This window comes from Mesoplodon mirus (assembly GCF_964341445.2).
Source record: "Mesoplodon mirus genome assembly, chromosome: 15".
Classification (NCBI taxonomy): Eukaryota; Metazoa; Chordata; class Mammalia; order Artiodactyla; family Ziphiidae; genus Mesoplodon; species Mesoplodon mirus.
Window position 1 is genome coordinate 11,870,298 of NC_138991.1, and position 26,960 is coordinate 11,897,257.

The 26,960-nt window shown below is 43.2% G+C and overlaps 1 protein-coding gene across 1 annotated transcript in view; it reads left to right on the top strand.

The window, feature by feature from the left end:
• The window catches only part of B4GALT5 (beta-1,4-galactosyltransferase 5), an 80,210-nt gene extending 53,967 nt beyond the window's left edge, over nt 1–26,243 (top strand). The window contains exons 2-9 of the mRNA XM_082643987.1: nt 4,624–4,758; nt 14,647–14,760; nt 15,969–16,093; nt 17,086–17,202; nt 18,096–18,283; nt 19,037–19,159; nt 22,013–22,114; nt 23,067–26,243. Coding sequence (XP_082500113.1) covers nt 4,624–4,758; nt 14,647–14,760; nt 15,969–16,093; nt 17,086–17,202; nt 18,096–18,283; nt 19,037–19,159; nt 22,013–22,114; nt 23,067–23,214 — 1,052 coding nt within the window. The 3' untranslated portion in view covers nt 23,215–26,243. The remainder of the gene's footprint in view (nt 1–4,623; nt 4,759–14,646; nt 14,761–15,968; nt 16,094–17,085; nt 17,203–18,095; nt 18,284–19,036; nt 19,160–22,012; nt 22,115–23,066) is intronic.
• The last annotated feature ends 717 nt before the right edge of the window (nt 26,244–26,960 follow it).

The window sequence follows — 26,960 nt, forward strand, 5'->3', positions numbered from 1 at the left end:
CATGGCCCAAGGCTGCTTATATTGGCATCGGGATGGAAATTTCCAATTATGTAAACCTGAATGGGGCTTATTTTTCTCAGCTAAGTTATGATCATAAGAGATGCCTCAATCTAGAAACAGGGGCTGGATAATAATTACCATTTCTCGTGAAAGTGTAAAAAAGCTACTGGTAAGCCTGAATTTGTAGTAAATGTTATTTTAGCATTTATCACACTGCGTTATACCTTCTTATTTAATTGTGTACCTTATTCTGTGTTGTCCTGCTCATCCTTGGCCCAAGGTGGCCTAGTACTGTGTGTAAAAAAATAAAAAGCACACAGGAGGGCTTCCCTGGTGGCGCAGTGGTTGAGAGTCCGCCTGCCAATGCAGGGGACACGGGTTCGTGCCCCAGTCTGCGAAGATCCCACATGCCTCGGAGCTGCTGGGCCCGTGAGCCATGGCCACGGAGCCTGTGTGTCTGGAGCCTGTGCTCCGCAATGGGAGAGGCCACAACAGTGAGAGGCCCGTGTACCGCAAAAAAAAAAAAAAAAAAAGCACACAGGAAAGTAGGGGCTCAGTAGGTACTTGTTGACACAATTAAGGATTTAACAACCATGTGCCAATTTAAATTTTTTTTATATCTATGATTCAGCTACGGTTGATCAGGAACACATTATTGGAAAGTACCATTTTTCAAAGAAATGTTCATCAAAGTGGTATGGAACGCCTAACCTCACCTCTCTTTTTTTTTGACTTCACTAACTATGTGACCTTGGGTAAATGACTTCTGGAGGACTTGACATCTTTATCTTAAATAGGAAATCAAGATGATATCTACTTCACAAAGATGTGAATTTTAAATGAGATCATTTAGATTGAAAGCAGCGCACATATACACTTCCTAGTTTAGGCCAGAACCATGGGCTAAATTTAGTAACAAGACTTTTAATAGGGACACTTGTAAGGTCCTACAGTTTGATCTCTGTAACCAGCTGCATGAGCACAGAACAGAGGAAGTGTAGCTTAGCAGCTAAAAAGATTGAGTATTTTGCCTCTAGCAAGCTTAATGTGAATCAGTAATATGGTGTGACTGCTATTTACCAACAACACTCAGCAATTATCGATTGATTATCTACCATGTAATGGAAGTTTTAAATTCTGTTAATAAAAATACCCAAAACAGAATTCCCCAAAGTGAGTTCTGCAGAGAATCACTTGATGCTACTAGTTATATTATGTGGGGGAAATGGGGCTGGTTTGGGAAATGGTGGATGAGATTATTCAGCCTCTCCACTGTAGGATTTCTTTGGCCTTGAGTTATTGTGCATTTGCATCTCCAAGAGGGGGCCTGAGTTGACAGCGCTTTGGTAACAGATGGAATAGGGCTGCTGGTAGTTCTGCTTGTTTCTGGGCCCATCAAACTGCACCTGGACCACTGTCAACATGGGCAGCGCTCTTTGTCAAAGTGTAGACCACTGGGCGGGTATTCAGAGGAGAGCAGCCAGGATGGAGAGGGGAGGTGTGGTGATTGCAAGGGCAGGGGGCTCACAGAGGAAGTGGGGCTGTCTAGCATGGGGTTGCAGGAGGAGGTTAGCGGGGGTAGAGGTGAGGGTGTGGGGAGGTTGAAAATGCCTGTCTTCCAATATCTGAAGTGTGGGAAAGGGACTTTACTGTTCTGTCAAGGGGCAGGATGAGAACCAGTGGGTAAAAGTGGCTGGAAAACATTTTGGACCCAACCCAAAATAGAATTTTCTTTGAAGATGGCTTTATTTTACTTACTGACTCTGTGTTCTTGGAAGGCATAGTTTTTGGGTGGTGTATGAGGAGGTATTGAAAAGTGTTCTTTAAAATCCCATCCAACCCTGAGTCTGTGAATTTGTGATTATTTTCTTTTGTTTGGCAAAATTTGTGTCTTCAGCCTTGTGCTAATTCCTGTGGGTAATTAGGAAAAGCATTGGTAATACGTGGTTTGTGCAAATTTGTTAATTGAATGACAAGACTAACACACGAGACAGTTGTTAGCAAACTAAGACAAAATGTAAACAAAAGGCAAAATTTTGACAATCTTTAACAGTACCACAGAAATTCTAGAAGGGGAAGACTGGAGAATTATATAGACTGGGGTTTGAAGGATTAATGAGATTTGGACGGCAGAAAGGAGAGCAGAAGCATTGCAGGTCAACAGAAGCCCAGGCATGCAGGCAAAAGACGTAGAAGACTTTTGAGAAGGAGCAGTATGGCTAAATCTGTAATTCAGAAAGATCCACCTGGCAGCTTTGTGTAGGAGATAGACTTGAGAGCTGTCTCCTTAAGAGCAATCATTTAAGTCATGTGGGTGTGTGAAATCTTTGAGGGACAGGTTGTGGCTAGAATATGGATGAGCAAGTTCTTAAGCTCAGTGGTTAGAGTATAGGTACACCTAGTTCAAATCCATCCCTCAGTGACCTTGGTGAAGCAAGGTGGAGAAACTGAAGCCTAGAAGTTGACTCTTAAGTTGGATAGTATTACTTGCCTCTTAGGTTATGAGGATTAAACGAGATAAAGAATTAGGTAATTAAGTGCTCAATAAATGTTACTCACTATTATTTATTAGGTAGCTGAAGTCTCCCTAGAGCCTTGGCTCTGGAAATGTGGTCCTCTGACCAGCCACACTGGTATCATCTGTGAGCCTGTTACAAGTGCAAATTCATGGGCCCCACTCAGACTTACTGAATCAGGGCCTCTGGGGGTGGGAGGCGTAGAAGCAGGCTTCAGAAAGCTCTCCAGGCAGTAGGCAGGGAAAGGTTTGAGAACTGCCCTAGAGGAATCCTACAGAACTAAGAAAGGGAGGGAATTTTTAAAAGAGGGGCTAACAACAGTGCCCTTTACAGTGTAGAAGATAAAAAGCTCAGAGAAGATGAAATTCGGGAGAAAAGAGGTGGTGTATTTTTTGCAGTGCTGACAGCTTTACACACAATGTTCAATAAATATTTGTTTCTATATTATTGAAGACAACTGGTTTAATAGTATGTTGAGGATAGAAGGAAGGTTTAATATGATATGTATAATATACATAAGTCTACGTGATTAAAAAAAATAGTACAGAACCACATTAGAAATACGATATTGGAAGAAGTTTAAATCTTAAGCTTAACTACCTACCTACCTACCTACCTACTATGACCCGGCACAGTGCTCTCTGCTGTAAATAGAAAATGAGATGCTACTGCTAATTTTTTTTCCTGTAACTTTTTCTTGCTACAGAGAGTAAACACTGTATCTGATCTATTCTCAGCCAGTGCCAGGAATTAAGCATGCAGTTGTCTTCCAGTCACAGCCGGGCCTAATCTGAAACTGCTCCCTCATTTCTAAAAGCATTCTGAACATTGATTTCTTTTGTTAATTATTTTACGGCTCTGGATTTATCTTAGAGATGATTAGAAATCTTTGGAAAGAGTTTATGTCCCCGTTTAATGTGGGCCACCTGATGTTTTCCACATTGAGAGTTGTGCCATTTGATTTGTCCCTGTCCCCACCCCATCACAAGCACCACACACAATAGCTTGAAATAAAGTAAATAGACTTCTAAGCTTCATCCATTTAGTCGTTATTTACTGCCCATTATGTGCAGGACACTGTGATAATAATGATGAGACAGTGTCCGCAAAATAGGTCTTGCTGAAGCACCAGGACCGCCCAAGGCTGTGTGTATTGAGTCTGGAGGAGTGGCCCAGCCTCTCTGTTGCATACCTGCCTGGGGCCTGGTTAGAGGTCAGTCAAGTGTTCAGATGATCCCTAGCACACGCCAGAGTTTAGACTTATAAATGTGCCACCCCTGAGATCGCTTTCCAAAGATGACGATGATTGGGCAGTTAATATGTTAAGAATATGGTTTTTCTTGTTTTGCTTTGTTTTTATTGAGATATAACTTGCATATAACATCATTTTAGTTTCAGGTGCACAACATAATGATTGGATATTTGTATGTATCATGAAGGGAATATGTTTTAACTGACACCTGAACCAAGCCCCCTGCTCCTTTCCCATTGCTTTGAACTTTGGGGCTGAGGTGGGTGGGTAGTGAGGACTGCTAACATTCTTCCGTTATTTTCTTCTTCTCTCCAAATAGCGCAAAGAAAAATAGCTAGAACCTTCATCACCACTTTTGAAAGACAGCCAGGACCAGACCTACATCTAAGTGTTTCCAGAAGGCAGGGCAATTGGTGGTTTCCTTTCTCTGAGGATAGCGATTGAGTATTGAGAATGTGAACTTAAAGAGAGCAGAGATCTTTTTCAGAATGTTTTAACTGATCCATAAAGGTCTTTCTGATCATAACAGTGCTAGAATACAGCTTGGGTATTTGAAGACCAGGTAGAATATAATTTTTTTTTCATTTGTGGTTTTTCTAAAACTGCTGAATATGGACAGAAATACCCCTAAGTTCTACTAGCTACCCAAGGAATATTGGTGTCCTGAAAACGTAGAACCCAGTATGGAAAATAGAAGTTACAGCATTTGTAGGGTTTTAGAGCTGAAAGAGGTTTCAAAAAGAAAAGGGGATAAAAAAAAAAAGAAACCCAAAGTTATGTGGGGTTTTCTGTGTGTTTTATGTTACTGATTACTTTTGAATTAACCTCTTTTCCCTCCCCGTCTGTTTCCTGCAGTGAACACCTACCTCTTCATGATGCAGGCTCAAGGCATTCTCATCCGGGACAACATGAGAACGATCGGCGCTCAGGTTTACGAGCAGGTGGTTCGGAGCGCTTACGCCAAGAGGAACAGCAGCGTGAACGACTCAGGTATATTTTTAGTAAAGAGGTGGTCTGCTCAGAGGGCCTCCTCCCAGGAGTTCAGCTAAGCGGTAATGATGGACCCAGGAGTGAACATTTCTGCCTCAGTCTTTGGAACTTTTACCTGTAACTTTTATTATCTTATAAGCACTAAGTATATAAAGAGGGGAAAAGAACACCGAGGTTAGATGGCTTGCCTAACATTATATTCTAAGAACTTGTTCCTGAATCGTGGTTTTGACTTTAACTACTTTTACAAAAGACTGTACCTAGCAAGTTCTTCACCTTTGAGAGGAGGCTGTCTTTTTTATGTCTCTCTTTTTAACTCTTCCAAAAATTGAACAGAGGAAGTATTTCCAGATGGTTAAATGGGTCTGTCGTGAGGCCTCTCCAGTCTCCAGCCAGGGATGGTTTTTATTTAGAAAATAGATTCTGAGATTTCATTTTGCTTCGTATTCATGATTTGCCACTTAATCTTTAACTGAGGACTAATGTGCTTTCCCTGTGGCTTCTTACTGATTTCACTCAAGCCTAGTATTATAAAATATGTATATTTTTTAAAATATTCTTTCCTCCAAATCAATCCTTTTTTCTTCTCTAGTAAGTTCTAAGATTGTCCAGAGCTCACCGTAGAATGTGAAATTGCTTTGCAACGGTTGCAAGTGAGAATTATTCTGGGGTGTTGTGATATCAAGAGAAAGCATTGCCTCTGAAAGGGAAGTTAAATCCTGAGAAGAACTGACCACGTCCTAATTTATCAGTCAGTCCTGCTGGCCAGTTTAGCAGCAACCAAGCACTACAGTTAGCAAACCCATAAGCTTTGGTACTTACTTCCTTCCTTCTTGTTCTCAAAGAGCGAACGATCAACTTTTCAGAGCTTTTCAGCCAAATTGTGGCCTCACGGGACAAACTGCCTGAGCTCTGTACCGTACCTGGAAGAGGAGTCCCTGCAGCTCCTGAAGTCAAGGGAGAAGGCCAAGCACATTTTTGTTTCCTAATTCATCCTGTGTGGTGTTCGGTTTTAACAGATGATCCCACACACTTTTAACAGATGATCCCACACACATTGTCTCACTTGACTCAGATATGGCTCCATCGGATAGGCAGGATTTTGTTACTTCCATTTTTCACATGTACAAGTAATCTTGGGGTATTGGAGTGGCTTGGTCATGTGACTTTCCCTAAACCCCGCCCGAACCTGCTTCTAGTTGGGTGATAAAACTCGGGAATACTTTGACTGCCATTCAGAGCTCTTTCCCCTGTATCACTCCAGATAAAGGAGCCTGTGTGCTGTCATGACCTTTACCCAGTCCAAGTGTTCATGCCTCTCCAAGGTTAGAGGATGCTGGGGCTTCTCTCTGGGCCATTGGCGAGGTAGCCTGTTTTCTCTCAAAGTTAGAGGGTGCGCAGCAGGTCTCCATCCCTGCACCACTGCTGGTCTTGCAACACAGGTCATGCTAATTCCCTGAGGGTTTATTGTCCCTGGAAGTTGAGCAGGGAGAGTTGCACCCTTGGAAGGCCTATCCAGAAACCCATTGTTACTTGAATTTGCAGGTGTTTATCCTCAAATTATCATACACTAAAATAATTCTTCCCAGCATCCCTCTGGTTGGACTAATTAATCATCCATTTTGTGTTTAATGTGCCTCTTTTCCTCATAAGTCGGAAGTCTTTGCTGTCGGGGCCTGCTTATGATGAGGTAGATGATTTTTTTTTTTTTTAACTTGCAATCTTTATTCTTGATGATTTTATAATAGGCTTATCCTTAGTTTGGTTAAGCAAACTCTAATTTGGCTATGAGAACTCTTTCACATTTGCTAAAGGAACTATGATGATAAAATTATACAGCAAGTTGGGAAAAATACCCATGAAATAACACAACTTTTTATAAAATTGTCAGGTTTCAATTCCAGTAACCCATAAGACAGGGCCTAAAGCCTATTCATAGTCACATCATTCCAGAATGAGGGGCTATTGCCAGAAACTTTTTATGGGGTGGGAAAAGGAATAAAAGATGGTCAGTGCTGATAAATACAGGTTTAATGATACAGGGCTCTTCCCAGACAGCTACAGAGACTATAAACTATTATCCAGAAACTTAAAACCTTACAACACAGACCACTTAGCCAGATCTAAAATAAACTGGCTTCTTGTAACTACCCTGTAAATACTACAGCCCTTCGTCCATCCAAAGATGACCCTAATCTCACATGAAAACAGTTATTGTAGGGGAATCAGAAACCCAGCTTTGTGGCCCAAAGTTAAAACCAAAGGAAGAACAGCAGTTCAGTGGTTAGCTGGTCAAAATGGGAGATCTGGTGCCCTTCCCTGCGCTGCTCTGCTCTTCCTACTCTTGCCCTTTTTGTCCCCCTTCTCCAGCCCATCCATGTTAGCTCTCGGTAGGTTTGAATAAGCCATCTGAAACTTAATCACTTCTTCGGAGCTCACCACAGTGCTGGTCTTCCTTTTCCCATCAGTAGCTCTTAACGGACACTTGTCGTCTGAGGGCTCAAAGCCCTCCACAGAACCCTTCCTTGGAATGGGTTTATTGGTTCTACCATCCTGGCACTGCTGGCTCCGCTCCATCGGCATAAACGCCCTGGGGTAGATGATTTGCTTGCATTATCTCATAGGCTCCTCACAAGAACTCAGTAAGATAACGACTGTGTCCCCCTTTCAGGGATGAAGGGGTCGGAGTTATAGGACTCTCTGCAGCAGTGGGGTTGGGATTTGCTGACCTCTGAACCCCAGCAGCGCCCCTCATTGCCTGTGTTGCCTTTGTACTACCCCTGGTACCTGGTACACTGCCTAGCACATAGGAGGCATAGAGTAAATGATTTCTGAGTGTGTGAGTGGATAGATTTAACAAGAAAACACATTTTAAGTGTTGTAACCTAGTTCTGAGATTACCATCTTGATTGGCTTCTATTTTATTGGCACATCCTTGGTGAGTAAGTGTTGCAGAGGAAACATCATTTCATTGGAAGTTATCCAGTAAAAACCAACTATTTTTATTCATTTCAAAGTAATTTTCTGCCTAGCACAGTCAGAAAGAGCATTTGGGGCCTAAAGCTGCTGAGATAGCCAAATGACCACCCCCGCTGACCCGGCCACTCCCGCCAGGAGCACCGTGGGTTTGGTAAGAGTAGCCTGGACTGAGGTAGTTCCTGAACTGTGTTGCCCCGCTCTGGAAAAAAAGTGCTGTGGCACACACCCATGTTCAAAGGCCTTCAGGAGGCCAAGGGTAGCTAAAAAGCTAGTGTGTCATTTAAGTAATGCTAGCTTTCTTTATCCTTGAAAGCTAAAATGGCTACTGCCTAAAAAGGAAGTACTTTGAGGGATCAGGACTGTGACCTGGAATTAAGCCTGAAATAATGACCTGGAGAAACTTCTTGTCACTGAAAGCCGTTGGTATGTGAGATTGTGAGTCCTGTAAAATTAACTCAGAGCACTGGGGGGGAGACGCTCAAGAGAATATTGTTATCAAAGAGAATCCCTGGGCTCATCCAGTCCAGCCACTTAGTTGTATATTTGAGGTGAGTGGTTGGGTGGCCTGGTGTTTCTCATTCTTAAGTACAAATTTCCAGGTGTCATTCTACGCAGTCACTTTTACCCAGAGGGAGATTTCTTCCCTCTGTATTCACGTGCACGTGCACACAAACCTCCCCACGCTGATGGCCTCAGTCCCCTTCTGGTCACATACTCAGGAAAGTATTCTCTTGCCCACATCCTTCAAAACAGGTCTGTTGTCGTAGACAAGTAAAATGAACAGAGCCACTGCCAGTACGTTTCGTACTTTATTCAGTGAGGTCAATGTTCTTAACCTCTTTCTCTCTGGTTTTTGGCTGCTCAGTCCATAGTTGTCTTTACGTCTCCTCTCCCAGCAGGTAGTCAGCCTTAAGCGTGCTAACTCTTGAAGAATGCAAATTCTTTATATTTTACAAATGCTTGTCCTGATGACGTCTTTCTAATATATATATATTTCCACTTTTTTTCAGTCAGAGAGGCAAGGGTTTGGCCTTTTCTCAAATGGGAGGAGAAAGTAGTGATTCTTCCTGGCATCTGTTAGTCAGCACTTTTCAGTCCCCGCTCAGCTGGATTTGATAATTTGAGGGAGAAAGCAGAATTCTCCCACCACTGTGTACTGGGGTAGCCATGTCAACCTGGAGGCACACTGGACTCCGCTGGGCAGCTTTACAAGATGCTGATGCCTGCCCCCCCCCTGCCCCGACCCCCAGAGAGTCTTATTTAATTAGTCTGGGGTATAGCCTGGGCATAAGGATTTTTAAAAAGCTTCCTAGATGATTCTAATATGCAGCCAAGGCTGCTGAACCACTGATGTAAAGCAAAGTTGACCGAGCAGGCCATTTGAATCTGCAGGTAGGAAGGATGTCTGTTGTGGTCCCATGTTATAAATGTAAAAGCAGCTGCCTTCTTTGCCGTCTACCTCCCTTGCTGGAAGAACATGTCCTGATTCGAAATGGATTAGATTTAAATTAAAAAGTAAAAACCGTGACCATAGAAATTCAGCAGGCTGGCTTTTTCTCTCAGCAGTTCCCTCATTCAGTAGGGTCGTCCTTTAGAAGACTAAGAAATGGGTGTTTGGAACCCCTGAAGAGAGTATGCAGTATAGTCCTCCCATCTCTAGGCGGCTGGAGGAGAGCTAGGACTCCGCAATAACCAGGCAGTTTTACCAGGTCGTGAGCAATTAATTTCCTCTGCCTCTTCCAGTTTAAAAGGCTTCTACTACTAGTGGAAAGGTAGATTTTGTTTAAATTTTAATGTAAAGAATTTAAAATTAGAAATGAGGAAATTAGTGTTTTTTGGGGGTGGGTGTTCTCCACGGTGTCGGGCAAGGTTATGGAGGACTTTCACTTAGGAGTTGTGTGTTTCAGGTTTTCTTTTTTAAAAATGACATTATTAATTTAGTAACCAGAAGAAAAGAATAAGTGGTGTTTTGTTTCATGCTAGCTGCTAATGAAACAGGAGGGAAGGGGGCAGGGCACAACCTTTAAAAGAATGACATAGCCCTTGCGATACGACATAAACTGGTTAGAACCAACTAGGTCCAAGATGGCGGAAGATTCAACTTCCAGTAGACTTTGAGCCTCATGATATACTCTCTGTAATACATTAGCTAAATGACACACCCACAGACGCATGACAGTTCCGAGGCTGACCATAAAAGGTCGAAAATTAGGCGGTGGCCCAATTCCTGGAAATTCTGCCCCTTCCCCCCAAAAGTTGGAATTATCCTCCCACTAGTTAGCCTATGAAGTTACCCAGCTCAGAAAGACTAACAACCCCATATTCGAGGACTCGCTGAGATGGTCCACACTCTGTGGTGTGTGTTTCTTCCAAGGCCATTCTCGCCTTTTGCGATGGACTGCATCCTGCCTATGGAATGTGTATCTCTAAACAAATCCACTTCTTACCTATCACTTTGTCTGTCACTGAATTTGAATTTCTGTGCTGAGACATAACCTGAGCTTCAGCAAGTCCTGAGACCAGGTGTGTGATCTCAGTTAAAAGACAGTAGGTTCATGGGACTTCCTGGTGGTCCAGTGGTTAAGACTCGGCACTTCCAATGCAGGGGGTGCGGGTTCGATCCCTGGTCAGGGAACTAAGATCCCACATGCTACAGGCGTGGCCAAAAAAAAAAGAAAAAGGACAGTGGGTTCAAGTCCCAATCTGGGTTGTACAGTTTCACTACCAGGCCTATTATATATATATATCAGTGTGGAAGGAAGTAGAAAGGAATTTATCTGTGTCCTCAAACAGACCCCCAAAGTAGGATCATTAAGGTTAGACGGTGTCTTGCCTCCTCTCCCACATGTTTTTTTAACTTCTTGTTCCCTCCTTAGGTTGTAGCTCTAAGGCTTGGTTCTGTCTTTGCCCAGAATTATTATTCTGTTTTTGTTGATTTGCTTATGAAAATGCCTATTGTAATACTTCAGGGAATTTCTTTGCCTAATTACTGTGATGCCATTTCTTTTTTTTTTTTCCCTTAAAAAGTATTTATTTATTTATTTATTTATTTATTTCACACACGCGCGCGCACTGTATTTTATTTTTACAAGAGATAAATAAACTGACACCAAGCATTGTAAGTGGATGACCACAACAAAAGCAACAATGTTTGCAATTACCAAACACGAAACACACTCACACTATGTCATAATATTGACATTCAGTCCAATAATCCTCCACTGTAACAGCTCCTTTACTTTGCAGTGAAAATTGATTTGTATATTTTACGTGGGATTGAGTGAACTGATGAGGACGATTATAATTTTTGTGATGCCGTTTCTAACCAGCTTCTCCCTCCACACATGCACACATCACAGACATACACGTTTTCTAGAACACATGAAAACTGCTAATTTTTTTTTTTTTTTTTTTTTTTTTTTTTTTGCGGTACGCAGGCCTCACTGTTGTGGCCTCTCCCGTTGCGGAGCACAGGCTCCGGACGCGCAGGCTCAGCGGCCATGGCTCACGGGCCTAGCTGCTCCACGGCACGTGGGATCTTCCCAGACCGGGGCACGAACCTGTGTCCCCTGCATAGGCAGACGGACTCTCAACCACTGCGCCACCAGGGAAGCCCCTAATTTTTTTTCTTAAAAAGAATCATTTTATGTACAAAAAAATGTGTGTGTGTGTATATATATGTATATAATTAAGCAAAATGAGAATCACCCAGAGTAATGATTAGCATTGGAGGTTCTTGATGTAGTTTTTTGAAGTGTTAATACCTTCAGAAAGGGCTGGACTTACTTAGGATGGATTTGCATGTGTGAACTGAGGACTTTGGGCTAATTTCTGTGTAAATGTAATTTTACCTTTAGTGTTCATGGTGACTTGTTTTATGTCTTTATATAAATGTAAGCTTATTGTTTTTCAGGAAAGTTGCAACTAAAAAGGACAGAAAGCATTCTGTTCCTTTCCTCCCCTGTTAAGAGACTTAAATATTATTGTATTCATGAGATGATATGAAACCTATTATATATATATGAATCCTTGTATTCAGCCATATTTATAATAAATACTCATAATATTAAAAAAAGACACCTCAGATTCTCTTCAAGTTGCCTCTCATTGAGTTTCGTCCTCTGAGTACTTGTAGAATAGGCAGCCATGTGTCTGTATAAAAGGACTCACTGTATTAGCCATTTGATTCTTGGAAGCCCTTTCATAGTGCTTTTTTAAAAATATCCATGTTGAAGATTCTAGAATTCCAGGGTGCAAAGTGAATGTGAATAGGAAGTTTTAATTTTCATAGAATCAGCATGAATCCAAAAGGACTGGTGAGAGAGATTTTCATACTCTGAAAAAATAGTGCAGAGTAATGGAAAGATCACTAACCCGGAGTTCAGTCGGGTCTCTCTTATGCACTAGCCAGGTCTCCTTGTACGAGTTGTGTATACGGTGCCTCACTTTCTTTATCTGTCAAAAGATAAAGAGGTTGGAGGAACCCCTTCATACCTCCCCCTAGGAAAAAGGCCTCTGCTTTACTCTTCAACACGTCACTAAAATGACAGTAGATTGTGTGTGTGTGTGTGTGTGTGTGTGTGTGTGTTTAATGGCATAAACCCCTGAAAATGAGAACAAGAAAGGAGACCATAGCAAAAAATTTTGGAAGTTGGAAAGCAGATGGACCAGTGATAAAGGACTTAATGGACCCAAGAAAACTGACTGCTGCTAATGTGGCAGCAAGGAAAGCCAACAACCACTGCAGTTTATACCCCAGAATCCCTCAGAAGCTCAAGAATCAGCAACATCAAGTACTTTGGAAGATAAGAATAAAGGTGGCAACTAAGATAAAGGTTGGTTGAAAGCTGTTTAAAAAGCAGTCAGATACCCAGATTCCTTCCCCCATCCTGGCAAAGTACTAGAGACTTGATAACCTCCAGAGATGGTAAAATAGAGGGTCCTTCAACTGGGGGGACCTGGCTTGGTTTAGGGTGCCCTAGCCATTTCCTCTTCCTCAGTTTTAGGGTGCTTGCAGCAAAGACCATATGATTCTGGCAGGAGATTAGAATAGACTTCTCTGGGGAACCTGACTGGATCAAGAGGAAAGACCCAAAGATATTGACGTTGGAGGTTTTCAAACCAAACTTTTGGCCAGAACACCCTCCAGTGAAGAACCTCAGTCCAGACCCTTCCAGTAAGCTTTCGTTCCTCACTCTTAAATATTAGCAGATGGCCAAGGATCACTGTGCTAGAGATCAGAACAAATAAGAAGCAGCAAATTGGAAGAAACAGAATATGCTGGGAGGAGAAAACTTAACTATCACATATGTTCTCAAGGGTCAGAGGAAAAGGATTGCAAACATAGAACAAGATATTGAAAAAAAATGAACATTCAGAAAATTAAAGGGACACTTTGAAATAAAAACTATAACAGCAGAAAATGATAATTAAAAGAAGGACTGGGTAAAATTGAGGAACTCTCTCAAGGTAGAGCAGAAAAATAGCAAGGTGGAAAGTCAGTTAGAAAAGAGGAGAAAATTATAGGGCCAGGAAGTCCAACATCAGAGTCCTATTTTCTGTTCTCCAGAAAGATAGCACAATACAGAAGGGAGGAAATCATCATCACAATAATACCTCCTCCTCACCTCAAAATTTTAGAACAGGAAATGAATTTCCAAACTTTAAAAGCCCACCAAAAGGTCAACACGGTGGGCTAGGCACACCAATATGAAATTTCCTGAACAAAGAGAAAGTTCTTTACACTTCCCAGAAAGAAATTACTTCACCTTTTACAGAGATAAGGAATGGGAATGGCTTCGGACTTAACAGGCACAGGGGAATCTAGAAGGCAGTGGGAAAGCGCCTTTACAATTATTTCCAGCCTTGAATTCTATAAAACCAACCAAGCGTGTATCAAGTGAGGAAGAACGAAAATAATCAGCTATACAGGGTTTCAAAATCACTGCCCTTTCCCCCTTCTTAGGAAGCCACTGGAAGAATGTGCTCTACCAAGTGAGAACAAGGGAGAAGCTGAACTTAGGAAAACTGAGGTTCGATACTATAGGAAGATGAAGGGACTCCCCAGGACACTGAGGAAGGGAGATCCCAGAGTAGCATGTGCACATCAGGCTCACAGGAAAGCCTGTCCAAACTGGAGTGGATCGGGAGGTGCTGGACCTTCTTAAGGAAGAGGAAATTGAGGGAAGACCTGATGCCTGTGTCTTCAGGGGAAATGAAGTGGCAAAGGGCATGACGTCAAGTTGTCATCATTTCACATAAAACTAAGCAAACAGGAAAACAAGACAGTCGCTCCAGGAAAAAAAAATTATGCAGGAAAGGAAAAGTAATCATAACTTTCCACATTTCTCAGCTACAATGAGTATTTATCAAATCGTCGTAATAGAAATACTGAAGGTTGTCCTAACCACGATTATCATATTTGACTGGAGGGAGACTGGAGGATGGAGAGCATATGTGTGTGGCGGGGGCAGGGGAGGGAGGGAGCGCAGTCTTCAGCTCCCGCAGTGAGAAGTCAACAGATGGACCTAAAACCGAAGCATTGAGATTGGGTGTGCAGGCTGGTGGAGATAAATACTGAGTAGTAGGTGAGGCAGTGAGAGTGGTTCCTTTAGAGAAAGACATGGGAGGGGGCCCTGTGTTTTCTTTTTTAATTACGTTGTAAGGTTATTTGACTGTGAACTGCCTGCATATAAAGCTATAACAACAGTAAGAATAGAAACACTGATAAACTAGTATCATCTGGTTAACATTTTTATTGACAGGTTCAGATTTTAGCTGAAGAGCTAGGCCAGCGGCCTGCCTCCCCAAAAGGTGACATCTAAGAAAAATACTCCTTTGGTAGGCATCGAAGAGTTGCAGGAGGGATGGCATGTACCGGTCTGAGTTGCCTTTTTTTCTTACCTCTAGATTATCCTCTTGACTTGAACCACAGCGAAACCTTCCTACAAACCACAACTTTTCTTCCTGAAGACTTCACCTACTTTGCAAACCATACCTGCCCTGAAAGGCTCCCTTCCATGAGTGAGTAGAGCTCTAGCTTATCTTCCTCTCCTTTTAAAACTGATGCCTTCTTATTTGAGTAAACTAAAAGGGAGCGTGTTCTTTTTTTTTTTTTTTTTTTTTTTTTTTTGCGGTACGCGGGCCTCTCACTGTTGTGGCCTCTCCCGTTGCGGAGCATGGGCTCCGGACGCACAGCCCCAGCGGCCATGGCTCACGGGCCCAGCCGCTCCACGGCATGTGGGATTTTCCCAGACCGGGGCACGAACCCGTGTCCCCTGCATCGGCAGGCGGACTCTCAACCACTGCGCCACCAGGGAAGCCCCGGGAGCGTGTTCTTGAGCTGTCAATATGTCTACTTATACAGAGATTGTAAACGCCTCCCGGCCATTGGGAACAGGGATTATGAAAGCTACTGGTGCCCTGGCTCCTCTTCAGCACTCCTGTAGGGTGGCCTGTGTTCCTGGTGCCGTTTTCTACCACATTTTTCACTCTTTGCTTTACACATGCGCCCCTCCTTTGTAACTCGGGGTCTGTTAAGATGTCCTAGAGAAAGTGTAGGCAACCAGCGTTGTCTTTTAGCATAAATCTCACACTGATTATATGACTTGTTCGCTATGAGGGAAGTTATTTTCTTAACAAAGTGCTAGTTTAGAAAATTCTTGGATCTTTTCTTTCTCTTCCTTTTTCTTCTTCCCGTCCCCTTCCTCTTCCCCTTTCCTTTCCTTTCCTTCTTAGAATCTCATGTATAATCTGAAGCAATGACAATGTACTGTTACACCTTTTCTGTACTTTGGGGCTTCTTGGACAGTCCTTTTCTTGACTTGAGTCCGAGATGATGAGAGTCCTGAGTGTGGACGTGACCAGTCGGGGTCACTGATCAATGAATTGGGACAGTGTGTCTATACGTGCCTCAGGAGCACACGGGGATGGGTGCCAGGCTCAGCTGCTTTTCTCCTTCCATTCTGAGAAGTTCAGCTGCTGTATACCCTTGGCAGAAGCAGAACTCAAAGGCTCAATTTCTTGATTTACTGCTTTACCCAGTAATAGTAATAGTGATTTGCTGAAATGCAATGAGTTGGAAAGCAGAGGAAGGGACCCCCATCCCTGTTAAAAACACAACCCACTGAAAAAGCACTGACCTGCTCCAGATATTACAACCCTGAACATAGGAATAAGACTCCACCATTTTCTGGCCTCTTAATTATTATTTTTTTCCCTCCTCTGTTCAGAGGGCCCCATAGCCATAAACATGAGTGAAATTGGAATGGATGCCATCCATGAACTCTTCTCTAAAGACCCAACCATCAAGCTCGGAGGTCACTGGAAGCCATCGGATTGCATTCCTCGATGGAAGGTAGGGGGTGAGGTCAGACCCCAAGTGCTGGGAAGCCTACCTGCCATCATCTGAATCACCGTGGGTTTCACTCTGACCTTTTGTAATTTGCACCCTACTTACTACTTAATGCAAAATATTTGCATTTGATGAGAACATACTGGAGGAATGGATTTCCATGAGGACTCTTCTGTAGCCACAGAAATTCACATTGTTCTGATGACTGAGCCAGGACCCTTTTTCCTCCTTACAGGAATATTGGCTAAGCAGGGGGTGGGGGGTGGTAGGTCTCTTGTGACACATTTGCAGAAGCATCTTCACAAATTCAGTGCTTCATGCCTTATTTGGCATTGTTGCCATGAGTCTAGTGGAATAAAAAGTGGAGTTATCTAGCCTGACACAGAATTGTTTAGTTTTTTCCTGCGTGACTCTAATCAGGAGACATCGGTAGTGTGGATCAAGCTTATGACACTGGCTTAAGCCCATTCTTTCAACAAGTATTTAGTAAAGTGCCTATTCTGTGCCAGCCCTATGAGATGCTGTGGTGCAGCAGTGATCAAAGCATGTCTGGAACAGATCAGTGTTTCCAGCCCATCACTGGGTTATAAAATCGATTTAATGACCAGCATTTAAAAAAAATTTATATATATATATATATATAAGTGCATTGCATGTTTTATGGGGAAGTACTGTTTTGTGAAGCATGTTTTAGTTGTATGTTTCTATATTTGTGTACTGGGTCACAGTGAATATGAATGTATGTCTTTCTCTGGGTTGTGGTCTCGAATTCATTTGCAGGCCCACTATGTACATGGTATGGCCCATGTAAGAACGAGGTCCACTTACTTCCAAGGGTCGACTTGCCACCACAGGTCTTCATTTAGAGAAGCTGAGGATAAGACAGCTCCCAGAACTCCCCAAGAGCCGGTCCCCGATTCTGAAGAAGTGCCCTGCTGCAAAGCAACAGATGAGGGGACTAACATGGCGGCCTCTTTTGCTGTGACCCATTGCAGGTGGCAATCCTTATCCCCTTCCGGAACCGCCACGAGCACCTCCCGGTCCTGCTCCGACACCTGATTCCCATGCTCCAGCGCCAGCGCCTACAGTTTGCATTTTATGTGGTGGAGCAAGTAAGTGGTCCTCTCTTCCCTCTTCTTCCTCTTCTGAGACAGCAGTGTAGGGGGCTTCAAGCTAGTGCGTCCTTGGTGTAAAGATCCAGTAAAACCGAAAGCTCACGGCCGAGTCGCCCTGCGGCCGGAGGGGAGCAGAGAGCGGTCCTGCTCCTGGTTTGAGATGTTGCTCGATGTCCGCAGATTTGAGTGCAGCCTGGAACTTTGTTTACCCTTGAACAAAGGCCTCTTGTGGGCTGGTTTTGCTAGAGCAGCTTTAAATGTTGTCTTTAGGCTCCAGACCCAGGAAATGCCCCTTAAGATAAGGAGCCACAGGTCGAAATGGCAGTGTTGTTCTTCCTTCCGTGTACGGGGCTGGGTACCCTTCTAAATGCTGTTACGTGGCTGACTGTCTGCCTTTACAGCAGCCTTGGGAGAGAGGAGCTTGGGTTTATCTTTATCACCCCTTTTTATTTCTGAGGAAGTCAAGGCCAGAGGTCAAGTGATTGTGAGTCAGTGATGAGCTGGGCAGGACCCACCTCCTTTCTGGCCCCGTGATCTCTCAATAAGCTCTCCCTTAGGCAGGGCTGAGGCAGCAAAGATTGTGCTTCAAGAGTCCTTTTAAAAATAAAGGTTTGGGGGGCTTCCCTGGTGGCGCAGTGGTTGAGAGTCCGCCTGCCGATGCAGGGGACGCGGGTTTGTGCCCCGGTCCGGGAAGATCCCACATGCCGCGGAGCGGCTGGGCCCGTGAGCCATGGCCGCTGAGCCTGCGCGTCCGGAGCCTGTGCTCCGTAACGGGAGAGGCCACAGCAGTGAGAGGCCCGCGTACCGCAAAAAAAAAAAAAAAAAAAAAAAAAATATATATATATATATATGTATGTATGTATGTATGTATATGTGTGTGTGTCTTTTAGGTTGGCACCCAGCCCTTTAATCGAGCCATGCTTTTTAATGTGGGTTTTCAAGAAGCAATGAAGGACTTGGACTGGGACTGTCTTATTTTTCATGATGTGGATCATATACCAGAAAGCGATCGTAACTATTATGGATGTGGACAGATGCCAAGGCACTTTGCAACTAAACTGGATAAGTATATGTATCTGTGAGTATCATTTCCTTTTAATTAAAAAGGTTAAATCTAAAAGGATGGTGAGAGATGCAAAGATGGCAAAATCCAGTTAGCTCCAACCTGAATGGCAATCAACTGATGAGTGGTTAAACAGAATGTAGTATATCCATCCATACAATGGAATGCTATTTGGCAATAAGAAGGAATGAAGTACTGATACATGTGACGACATGATGAACCTAGAAGACATTATGCTCAGTGGAAGAAGCTAACTACAAAAGACTGCATGTTATATGATTCCATTTATATGAAATGTCCAGAATAGGCAAATCTGTAGAGACAGAAAGGAGAATAGTGGTTGCATAGGGTTGAGGGGAATAGGGGGAAATGAGTGACTGTTGATGGTGGGTACAAGGCTTCTTTCAGGAGGGTGATGAAATTAATTAAAATTGATGGTGGCCATGGTTGCACAACTCCATGAATATACTAAAAACCATTGAATTATACACTTTTTAAAAAATTATACACTTTTAATGGGTGAATTATATGGTATGTCAGTTCTGCGTCAGTAAGGCTGTTATTTAAAAAATCAATTAGAAAATAGTTCAATTAGCTACTCAGATTGATGCGTCTCGTCCTGAGGAAACAGTTTCAGGTGATCCAGGGCAATAGCACAGAGAGTATTGTTTTACTTAAGACTTAGTTCTCCAGTGAGATGGCCTGTTCGAGGGGAAAAAAAATCACCCTTTAATGCACAGATGATTGATACCATACATCTCCTTTTAGGCTTCCTTATACTGAGTTCTTTGGCGGAGTGAGCGGCTTAACAGTGGAACAGTTTCGGAAAATCAATGGCTTTCCTAATGCTTTCTGGGGTTGGGGTGGAGAAGATGACGACCTGTGGAACAGGTACTACCCTTCTTCTGATGTCTTCTAGAAATGCTACTGTAGACTCTCCAGACCATCACTGTCTAATAGGAATATGATGTATTAAGCCATGTATGTAATTTTCAGTGTTCTAGTAGCTACATTTAAAAAGGTTAAAAAAGAAAAAGGTGAAATTAATTTATTATATTAATAAAAATATTTTAACAATTATATTTATCACAGTATGTCCAAGATAATACCATTTCAACATGTAATCAATATAAACTATTAATGAGATATTTTACATTCATTTTTTTCTAACTAAATCATAGAAATCTGGTGTGTACTTCACACTCATAGCACATTTTAGTGAAACCTCCCCAAACCAGAGGTCAAATGTTAGTTATGTATACACAGATTTATCCACGCCATCAGATAAGGCTTGTATTATGTAAGTCTGTATGAACAATCCTGTGGTGAGTAGTGTAAAGTAGTATTTCTACAGAGTAAGTAAATAGTAACCTAATAAGGAACAAATAACCAAAAGAATTTCTACCTTGTATCCACTTTCTATCTCAGCTTTCAAAAAAGAAAGGGCGTGTTGGTTGTTAATACAAAATAATATTTGCTGGTAAAAATTCAGATGATACAGGTGTGTCTAAACCAGGGAGTATAAATCTTAAACCCCATTGTTACCCTGTTTCCTTCCCAGGAAGTAGCCATTTGAACAAGCTGTTTCTTTCTATAGACCTCTTTCTATTCATACATAAACAACCCAGACACACCCCTTCTCCCCTTCCAACCACGTTAGAGAGCCACTTCATTATTTTTAACAATTACATGGTATTTCTTTATGTAGATAGACAACAATTTATTTTAATCCTCTCTTGTTGATGAACATTGTTTAATTTTGAACATGTTTTGTTCACATGTGCGAATATATCTTTAGATTAAATTCCTAGTTGCAGAACTGCAGAGTCAAGAAGTAAATGCACTTTTTTTTTATTAAAAAAATTTTTTATTAATTAATTTATTTTTGGCTGCGTTGGGTCTTTGTTGCTGCACGTGGGCTTAGCAGGAACTACTCTTTGACGCGGTGCGAGGACTTCTCACTGCGGTGGCTTCTCTTGTTGCAGAGCACGGGCTCTAGGCACACGGGCTTCAGTAGTTGTGGCATGCGGGCTCAGTACTTGTGGCTTGTGGGCTATAGAGCGCAGGCTCAGTAGTTGTGGCACACGGGCTTAGTTGCTCCGTGGCATGGGGGATCTTCCCGGACCAGAGCTCGAACCCATGTCCACTGCATTGGCAGACAGATTCTTAACCACTGTGCCACCAGGGAAGTCCCAAGAAGTAAATGCACTTTTAAATTTTGATAGTTATTGTCACATTTTCCTCCAGAAAAGATTGCAAAAATATTCTGACCAACAGCACATTAGCGTACAAATTTTCTTACACCACCAGCGATGTTGGATGTAAATAACCTTTTAAATGTGTGCTGTGTTTCAGCTCTGTAGTAGCTCCATGTGGCTTGTGGCTGCTGTTAGGCACAGCAGCTCCAGACAGTTCTTTCTCAGTCTGTTAGGTAGAAGTGGCATCTCATCCTTTTAACTTGGGTTTCTTAGGAACCTAGTGAGGATGAACAGCTTTTCCAGACATTTAGCTCAGTTTGGCTGGTTTTGAATCCAGTTGAGCTCCCCCAGGATATCTGTCATAACTCTCATCTTGCTCTTTCCTCAGCTCAGCAAGGAGCCCCTCAGTGCAGGAACCTACAGCTGGTTTTCCCCAGCGCCCTGCACAATTCTAAATACACAGTAGGCATTTCATATATATTTATCAAATGAGAGTGAGAACACATCTTCACACAGTCGGCCCTCCGTACCCATGGGTTCTGAAGTTGAGGATTCAACCAACTACAGAATGAAAATATTAAAAAAAAAAAAAAATTCCAGGAAGTTCCAAAACGCAAAACTTGGATTTGCCACATGCTGGCACCTATTTACATAGCACTGTATTAGGTATTATAAGTAAGCTAGATTTGGTTTAAGGTATCCTGGAGGATGTGAGTGGATTATAAGCAAATACTATGCTATTTTACATAAGGGACTCAAGCATCCACAGATTTTAATATCTGTGGGCCCAGTGCTGGATGGAACCACTCCCCCACCCAGAGACTGAGGGCTGACTATATATCAAAATGAGAGTATAATTTGGAGTCGAGGAGGATGTTGAAATATGAAAATGATCATAAATATCGCATAGATATCCAAAGTCTACCCCATGTATTGAGTATTTCTTGGAGTCCTATCAAGTTTCCAGTAAACCCAGCCTGGGAAATCTTATATTTATCATATTAAGAATAAATGTCCTGAACACCTCCTCTAAATTCTTCTTCCCTCATGGTGACTTTTCATAAATTGTGAAGTTTTATATATCGGAGGACATCATATAAATTAGTTCATCTCCCTGGTGATGGGGGAGGTGGGCGGAGACATAAGGTCTCTCTCGGGGGAACACACGGTGACTCTGACTTTGCTGACTTGCTCTGTGGTAGGTCATGGAAGACAGGTGTGCCCACCGGGGAGAACATGTTTTTGATGGGACCCAAACAAGCCGGCCCAGGGGGAGTGTGGTTGTACCTGTCACTGAGACCCTGTGTCAAACCTCAAGAATTTTGAATTTCTTTTTGAATTTCAAATTTCTTTCCTTCTTCAAAACGTTTTTGTATTGTAGACTTCTTTTCTAAAACCGTGAACTTATCCAGAGGGGAAGCAATATGAATATTTAGATGCAGAAGTTCTGTTGTTCAACTTGGGGTTCTTCAGCCTCGGGATAGGCTTGGTCACCTATGGGACTTGATCATTTTACCCAAAAACCCGCCCTCTTTGTCTTGGACAGAGTACAGAATGCAGGCTATTCTGTGAGTCGGCCAGAAGGTGACACAGGGAAGTACAAGTCCATTCCTCATCACCACCGAGGAGAAGTCCAGTTTCTTGGAAGGTTGGTGCAGTTTATTTATTCCTTGTACAAATATCCTGTATACTTCGCATTTCCAGGTGTCCCCGAGCATTACAGCCCCTTGTCTTGCTCCCCACCCCTCTCCAAGGTCTTGTTCGGACAGCTCTTTTAGAGTTCCTATATATATTTTAATTTAAGTGTGAGGCAGGTGTTTGGGGGCAAAATCATACCATTGGTGAAGATTTTTGACCGTAAGATCTTTTAAGGAAATCACTCATTCTGTGTCTTAAGCTTTGTTCGTCTCCTCTATAGCCTTCAGGGAGTTGGGGAAGAATCCATTCAGGTAAAGGTTTCTGTGTAACTCACAGTCACATGACAAAAAGTTTGGCACCCTCTCTGCAAGCTCTGGTTCTGGAAGGGTGTCCCTCGGCTTCTGTTTGTGTGGTTGCAGCTGCTTTATTACCCTCTATACGTTCAATAAAGAAATTCCAGATCGGACTGAGTGGGGCATGTGGGCGGAGTACGTCTCTGCATCCTCAGGAGTGGTTCTTTGTGTCTTTTGTTAGTAGTGGGGCGCACTGTTCTCTAGACAGTCGATCTGGCTGCGTGAACTCTGTTCTCATGGGAGTAAGCAGGCACTGAACACAGACTCAACTTTCTCATCCCGTGTGTTTAACAACTTACCTCCCACTTCCCCACTCTGTGGTTTTGGGAAAGCCAGTTAATATTGAGAGCCTTGGTTTCCTCATCTGCAAAGGGGCAGACACATTAAATGAAATAATGCTGTAAGTAAAACACCTCGCATGAAATAGGACGTGCTTCTAATTCTAATGATGACGTGTAGCCTGAAGGAGCTGAACGGCCAGTCACCCACCACGTGGGGCAGGAACATCGCTTTGGGTTGTGCCGCCTCCTGTGGTCTGCCCTGCCCCGTCCGTGTCGTGAGGAGCTTGGACCCTCGCTCAGAGCCACCCCTCTGTTCTCTGCTTAACAGGTATGCGTTGCTGAGGAAGTCCAAAGAACGGCAAGGGCTGGACGGCCTCAACAACTTGAACTACTTTGCAAACATCACATATGACGCCTTGTATAAAAACATTACTGTCAATTTGACACCCGAGCTGGCTCAGGTGACCGAGTACTGAGACGAGGGGAGAATATATGTTTGCTTCACCCACCGCCCCCAAGAAAGCAGCCTGACGACATGTCTCGGGGCTCCACAGAGGAAGAAAACAGAAATCCAGTGTGGATCTGTGAGGGATCACAGGGTTCAAGGAAAAAATGTGAACAGAGCACACGCACATAACGCCTTCACCGTTCGGACCCACTGGGCTTGAGGGAGTCAGCCGGGAACCGACTTTCTCTTTTCACAAGACAGACGTCTGTCCTGCTGCTCTTCTCCCCCATCTTCTGCCCTGACGTCCCTTCTCCTCCACAATCTCCAGAACCGGAACTGTGATCCGCCACCATCCCACCACGAATGGCCTTGGGAGCTTCTTGGCCTTCAGAGCAAAGAGGCAGACCCCCCACAGGGCAGCTGTGTTTTAGGAAGAGCAAAGGAAACTCCACACAACCATTCTTCTACATCTCTGGTGTTCTCTTTGGTTTCATTAAAAAAAAAAAAAAAAAATTACCTGCTTTGGGTGGGGATTGAGGGGGGAGTGGGGGAGGGATTGGGGAAGATAAATAGACATATAACAATCACTTCTTGAAGAAGTATAATTGTAAATAAGCCATGTAAAATGCCTTTTTTAAATTTCATTTTCTAGCTGGCTCCAATTCAAACCAAGGGTTTATACATTCGATCCCGTATTTGTTTGGCAGATGCAGGAACTCAGCTAAAGTGGAATAACATCATCTCCCAATTGCTGTCACTCTGGAAGGGAGTGGTTATAGGGCACGTCACAGAAGAGCAAAACAGTCCAGTCTTTATCAGCGGTAGCTAACTTCTTGTGCCGCCCTCCCGTCCCCTTTTCCAGAAGTCTTGCTCCCGACTTTGGCTCTGGATCCTCTTCCCTGCTGGGCACGTCCACTCTCATCCCAGTCTTGTGCTGAACAAGAAGCTGCTGTGTTAGAACACTGCTCTCCTGCTTGAAGCAAACCCGTCAGGTGGGCCCACTGTGCACACACCCCTGGATCTCTGGACTTCCTGTCTTGTCCTTCCATCATCATAAAGAGAGAGTGTGGGTGTTGGTTCTCCCTACTTCCGTCTCTCTCTCTCTCTTTCTCTCTCTTTTTCTTTCGCTTGCTCTTACGGAACTTGGCCACAGTTTCTGAAGTCTGTGCCTAAATTACCAACCAGCTTCAACGATTATTCCTTTGAATGTTTCCCATTTTGGTTTCTGGAAAGCTTTGTTGTTAACACTATTAACTAGGACATAGAATAATGAGCAACTGAATTATGAAGAATTGAGCCAGGGAGCAGGTGACACTCGTGTGCTATGGGTCAGCTGAGATCCAGGTTAGACCAAATCCAGGCTTTGGGATTAGACTAACAAAGCTGCCGGATGGCCGCAGGAGCCCAGGTGCTCCATTCACGCCCCCACGTGCTTTCTGAAGTCAGATTCTCAATCACATTTGACTTTGTGCCTTTCTGTTTTCGCCTGAGCCAAATCCCTCACCTCATGGTCCCCTTTGGCTTCTGCAGAATTCTGAAAAATGCCAGGCTTCCCCCCTCCTTTTCCGTAAAACATATTTATATATCATTATTAGGAGTACTTTCTGAAGAGTACTTCATGTTTTTTTTAATTGCCTTGTTTGCCTTCAACTTCCTTAATTTTCATGGTTTACATGGATGTGTGTAGAGGCTGTATTTGTGTATATACACATGGTTTGGGGTTTCTTCCATTGCATGTGTTGGTTCCATGGACGTATGATCCCCACAAGCTGTGGGAGTGATTGGCCAGGCCTTGTTTTTTTGTTGTGTTTTTGTTCTTTCGAAGAGGAGAATGCTATTTAGAAAATAAACTGCATTGCAAAGCTCTTACCGGCTCATATGAGAGAGCAGACTCCTGCCCTTGAACACGCTGGTAAGTTGTATCATAATGTTTTAAAAGAGGTTTTTTTTTGTTTTTTTTTTGAGCATTTCTTGCTTTAAAAGACCTTCACGAGGAGCATGACACACAGAAGTTCTTTTGGCTTTCCTTTGATGTATGGTGCATACAGCAATAAAGATATCTTTCCCCCCTTCCTTTGAGCACCCCCAGGCCTCTGGGCTGGCCTGGCCTCTTCTCTCTCTGAGGGCTGTGAGCTGCTTTCAGTGTGACAAAATTATGATGTCATTTGGAAGAATTTGCCAGGACAGACTGATTTTTGGTCAAGAATGGCTCGTGTACACTCGGCAGCATTGTAAAATGATATTGTTTGAAGCCTTTCATTAACACATTTACCATCAAGAACAAAATGTTGGCAAAAGGCTAACACCTGATTTGAAAAAGAAAATGCTGATTTGAGGACAAAAGGAAAAGTCTCTTTCCACTGCTCGAAGTAGGGTCATTTAAATCATCTTGCAGTCATGTGTGAGTTTGTTTTATTCGTGTGAAATCTCTTGCTGTGCACTGTTAAGTCATTTATCCACCAACCTGAGTATCGTGTGGGGAAAGGTAAAGGTTAAAAATACAGCCAAGCCTGTGTGCTGTTAATAGTGTGAAATTCTCATGTTAAGAAAAAAAGAACAATAAGAACCAAACGTGACCTTGCATATATTTTGACAGCTGAAATTCTTTAAGGCTACCAATGAATGACCCCTTAAATCAGTCTTGTCTTTTGATTGCTGCATATAGGAAGAAGTTTTCCTTTCACGCTGTTTTGTTTTGGGGGGGGTTATCAGCAAAACTATTCATTCTGACATTACAGGGCCTCTTATGAGAGCCTCTCTACCACAGACATGAAGAGCTAAGCAACAGCACACGTACTGATTGTATCCACTCACCAATGACCATTACATTGAACGTAGCTCGCTTACTTCCATCACTACGAGTTTTTTGAGCTTGCTGTTATGTTTTAAGAGGTGCCAGGGGTACATTTTTGCACTGAAATCTAAAGATGTTTTAAAAAACACTTTTCACAGAAAATAGTCCTTTGTCATTACATTATTTACTCATGTGTTTGTACATTTTTGTATGTTAATTTATGAATGATTTTTTCAGTAAAAAATACATATTCAAGAACCAAACCTTGGTGGTTGTCTCTCTTTGTCTGGGACAGTTTGACTTCTTAGAGCCTTGGCTTCCACTTTGCTGGGCTGACCTCCAGGTAGTCCTGAGAGAAATACTGCCAGCCCGAGCCCTGCAGTCAGACCACTTGAGTGAAAAATGCTGCTCATGTAGCCAAAGCATGGAACCCCACTGTGCTACCAGGCATCCGCCCACACTTGGGTTTTTGTTCAAGAACTGGCCCAGGCAATGCCCATCAAGTCGAATAAGACACCTGGGCAAGGGGTGGAGTGAGGGTCGATGGAGTTTGCCTCCAAAAGGTCCTCTGGGGCCAGTCCAGAGTTTGCTGTCTGCCTGATACTGAGTGGAGTATAATCGTAGCTTCTTTTTGTTGAATGTTTACTACTCACTACTATTTATTGCGTGGAAAGTTCTGTGCCCAGGTGCTAGGGATATAATGATTAGCAGAATAATAAAGGGTTAGTGGCTTCATAAAGCTTACTATCCTTTTCTCCTCCTGCACTCCCAGACGGAGGGTATGATTTAACTACAGCCGCGGTAAGTGCTATAAAGGAGGTAACTCCGGACCATGAGTGCACGGTAGGGAAGGCGTCCCTGAGGTGCGGTGGGTGAGCTGAGGGGAGATGAATAGGGTACCCCGGGAGCTGCAAGAACAGAAAGCCGGTAAGGCGGGAGCAGAAAGGGCAAAAGGGCGCAGCGGGCAGTGTTAGGCTGGG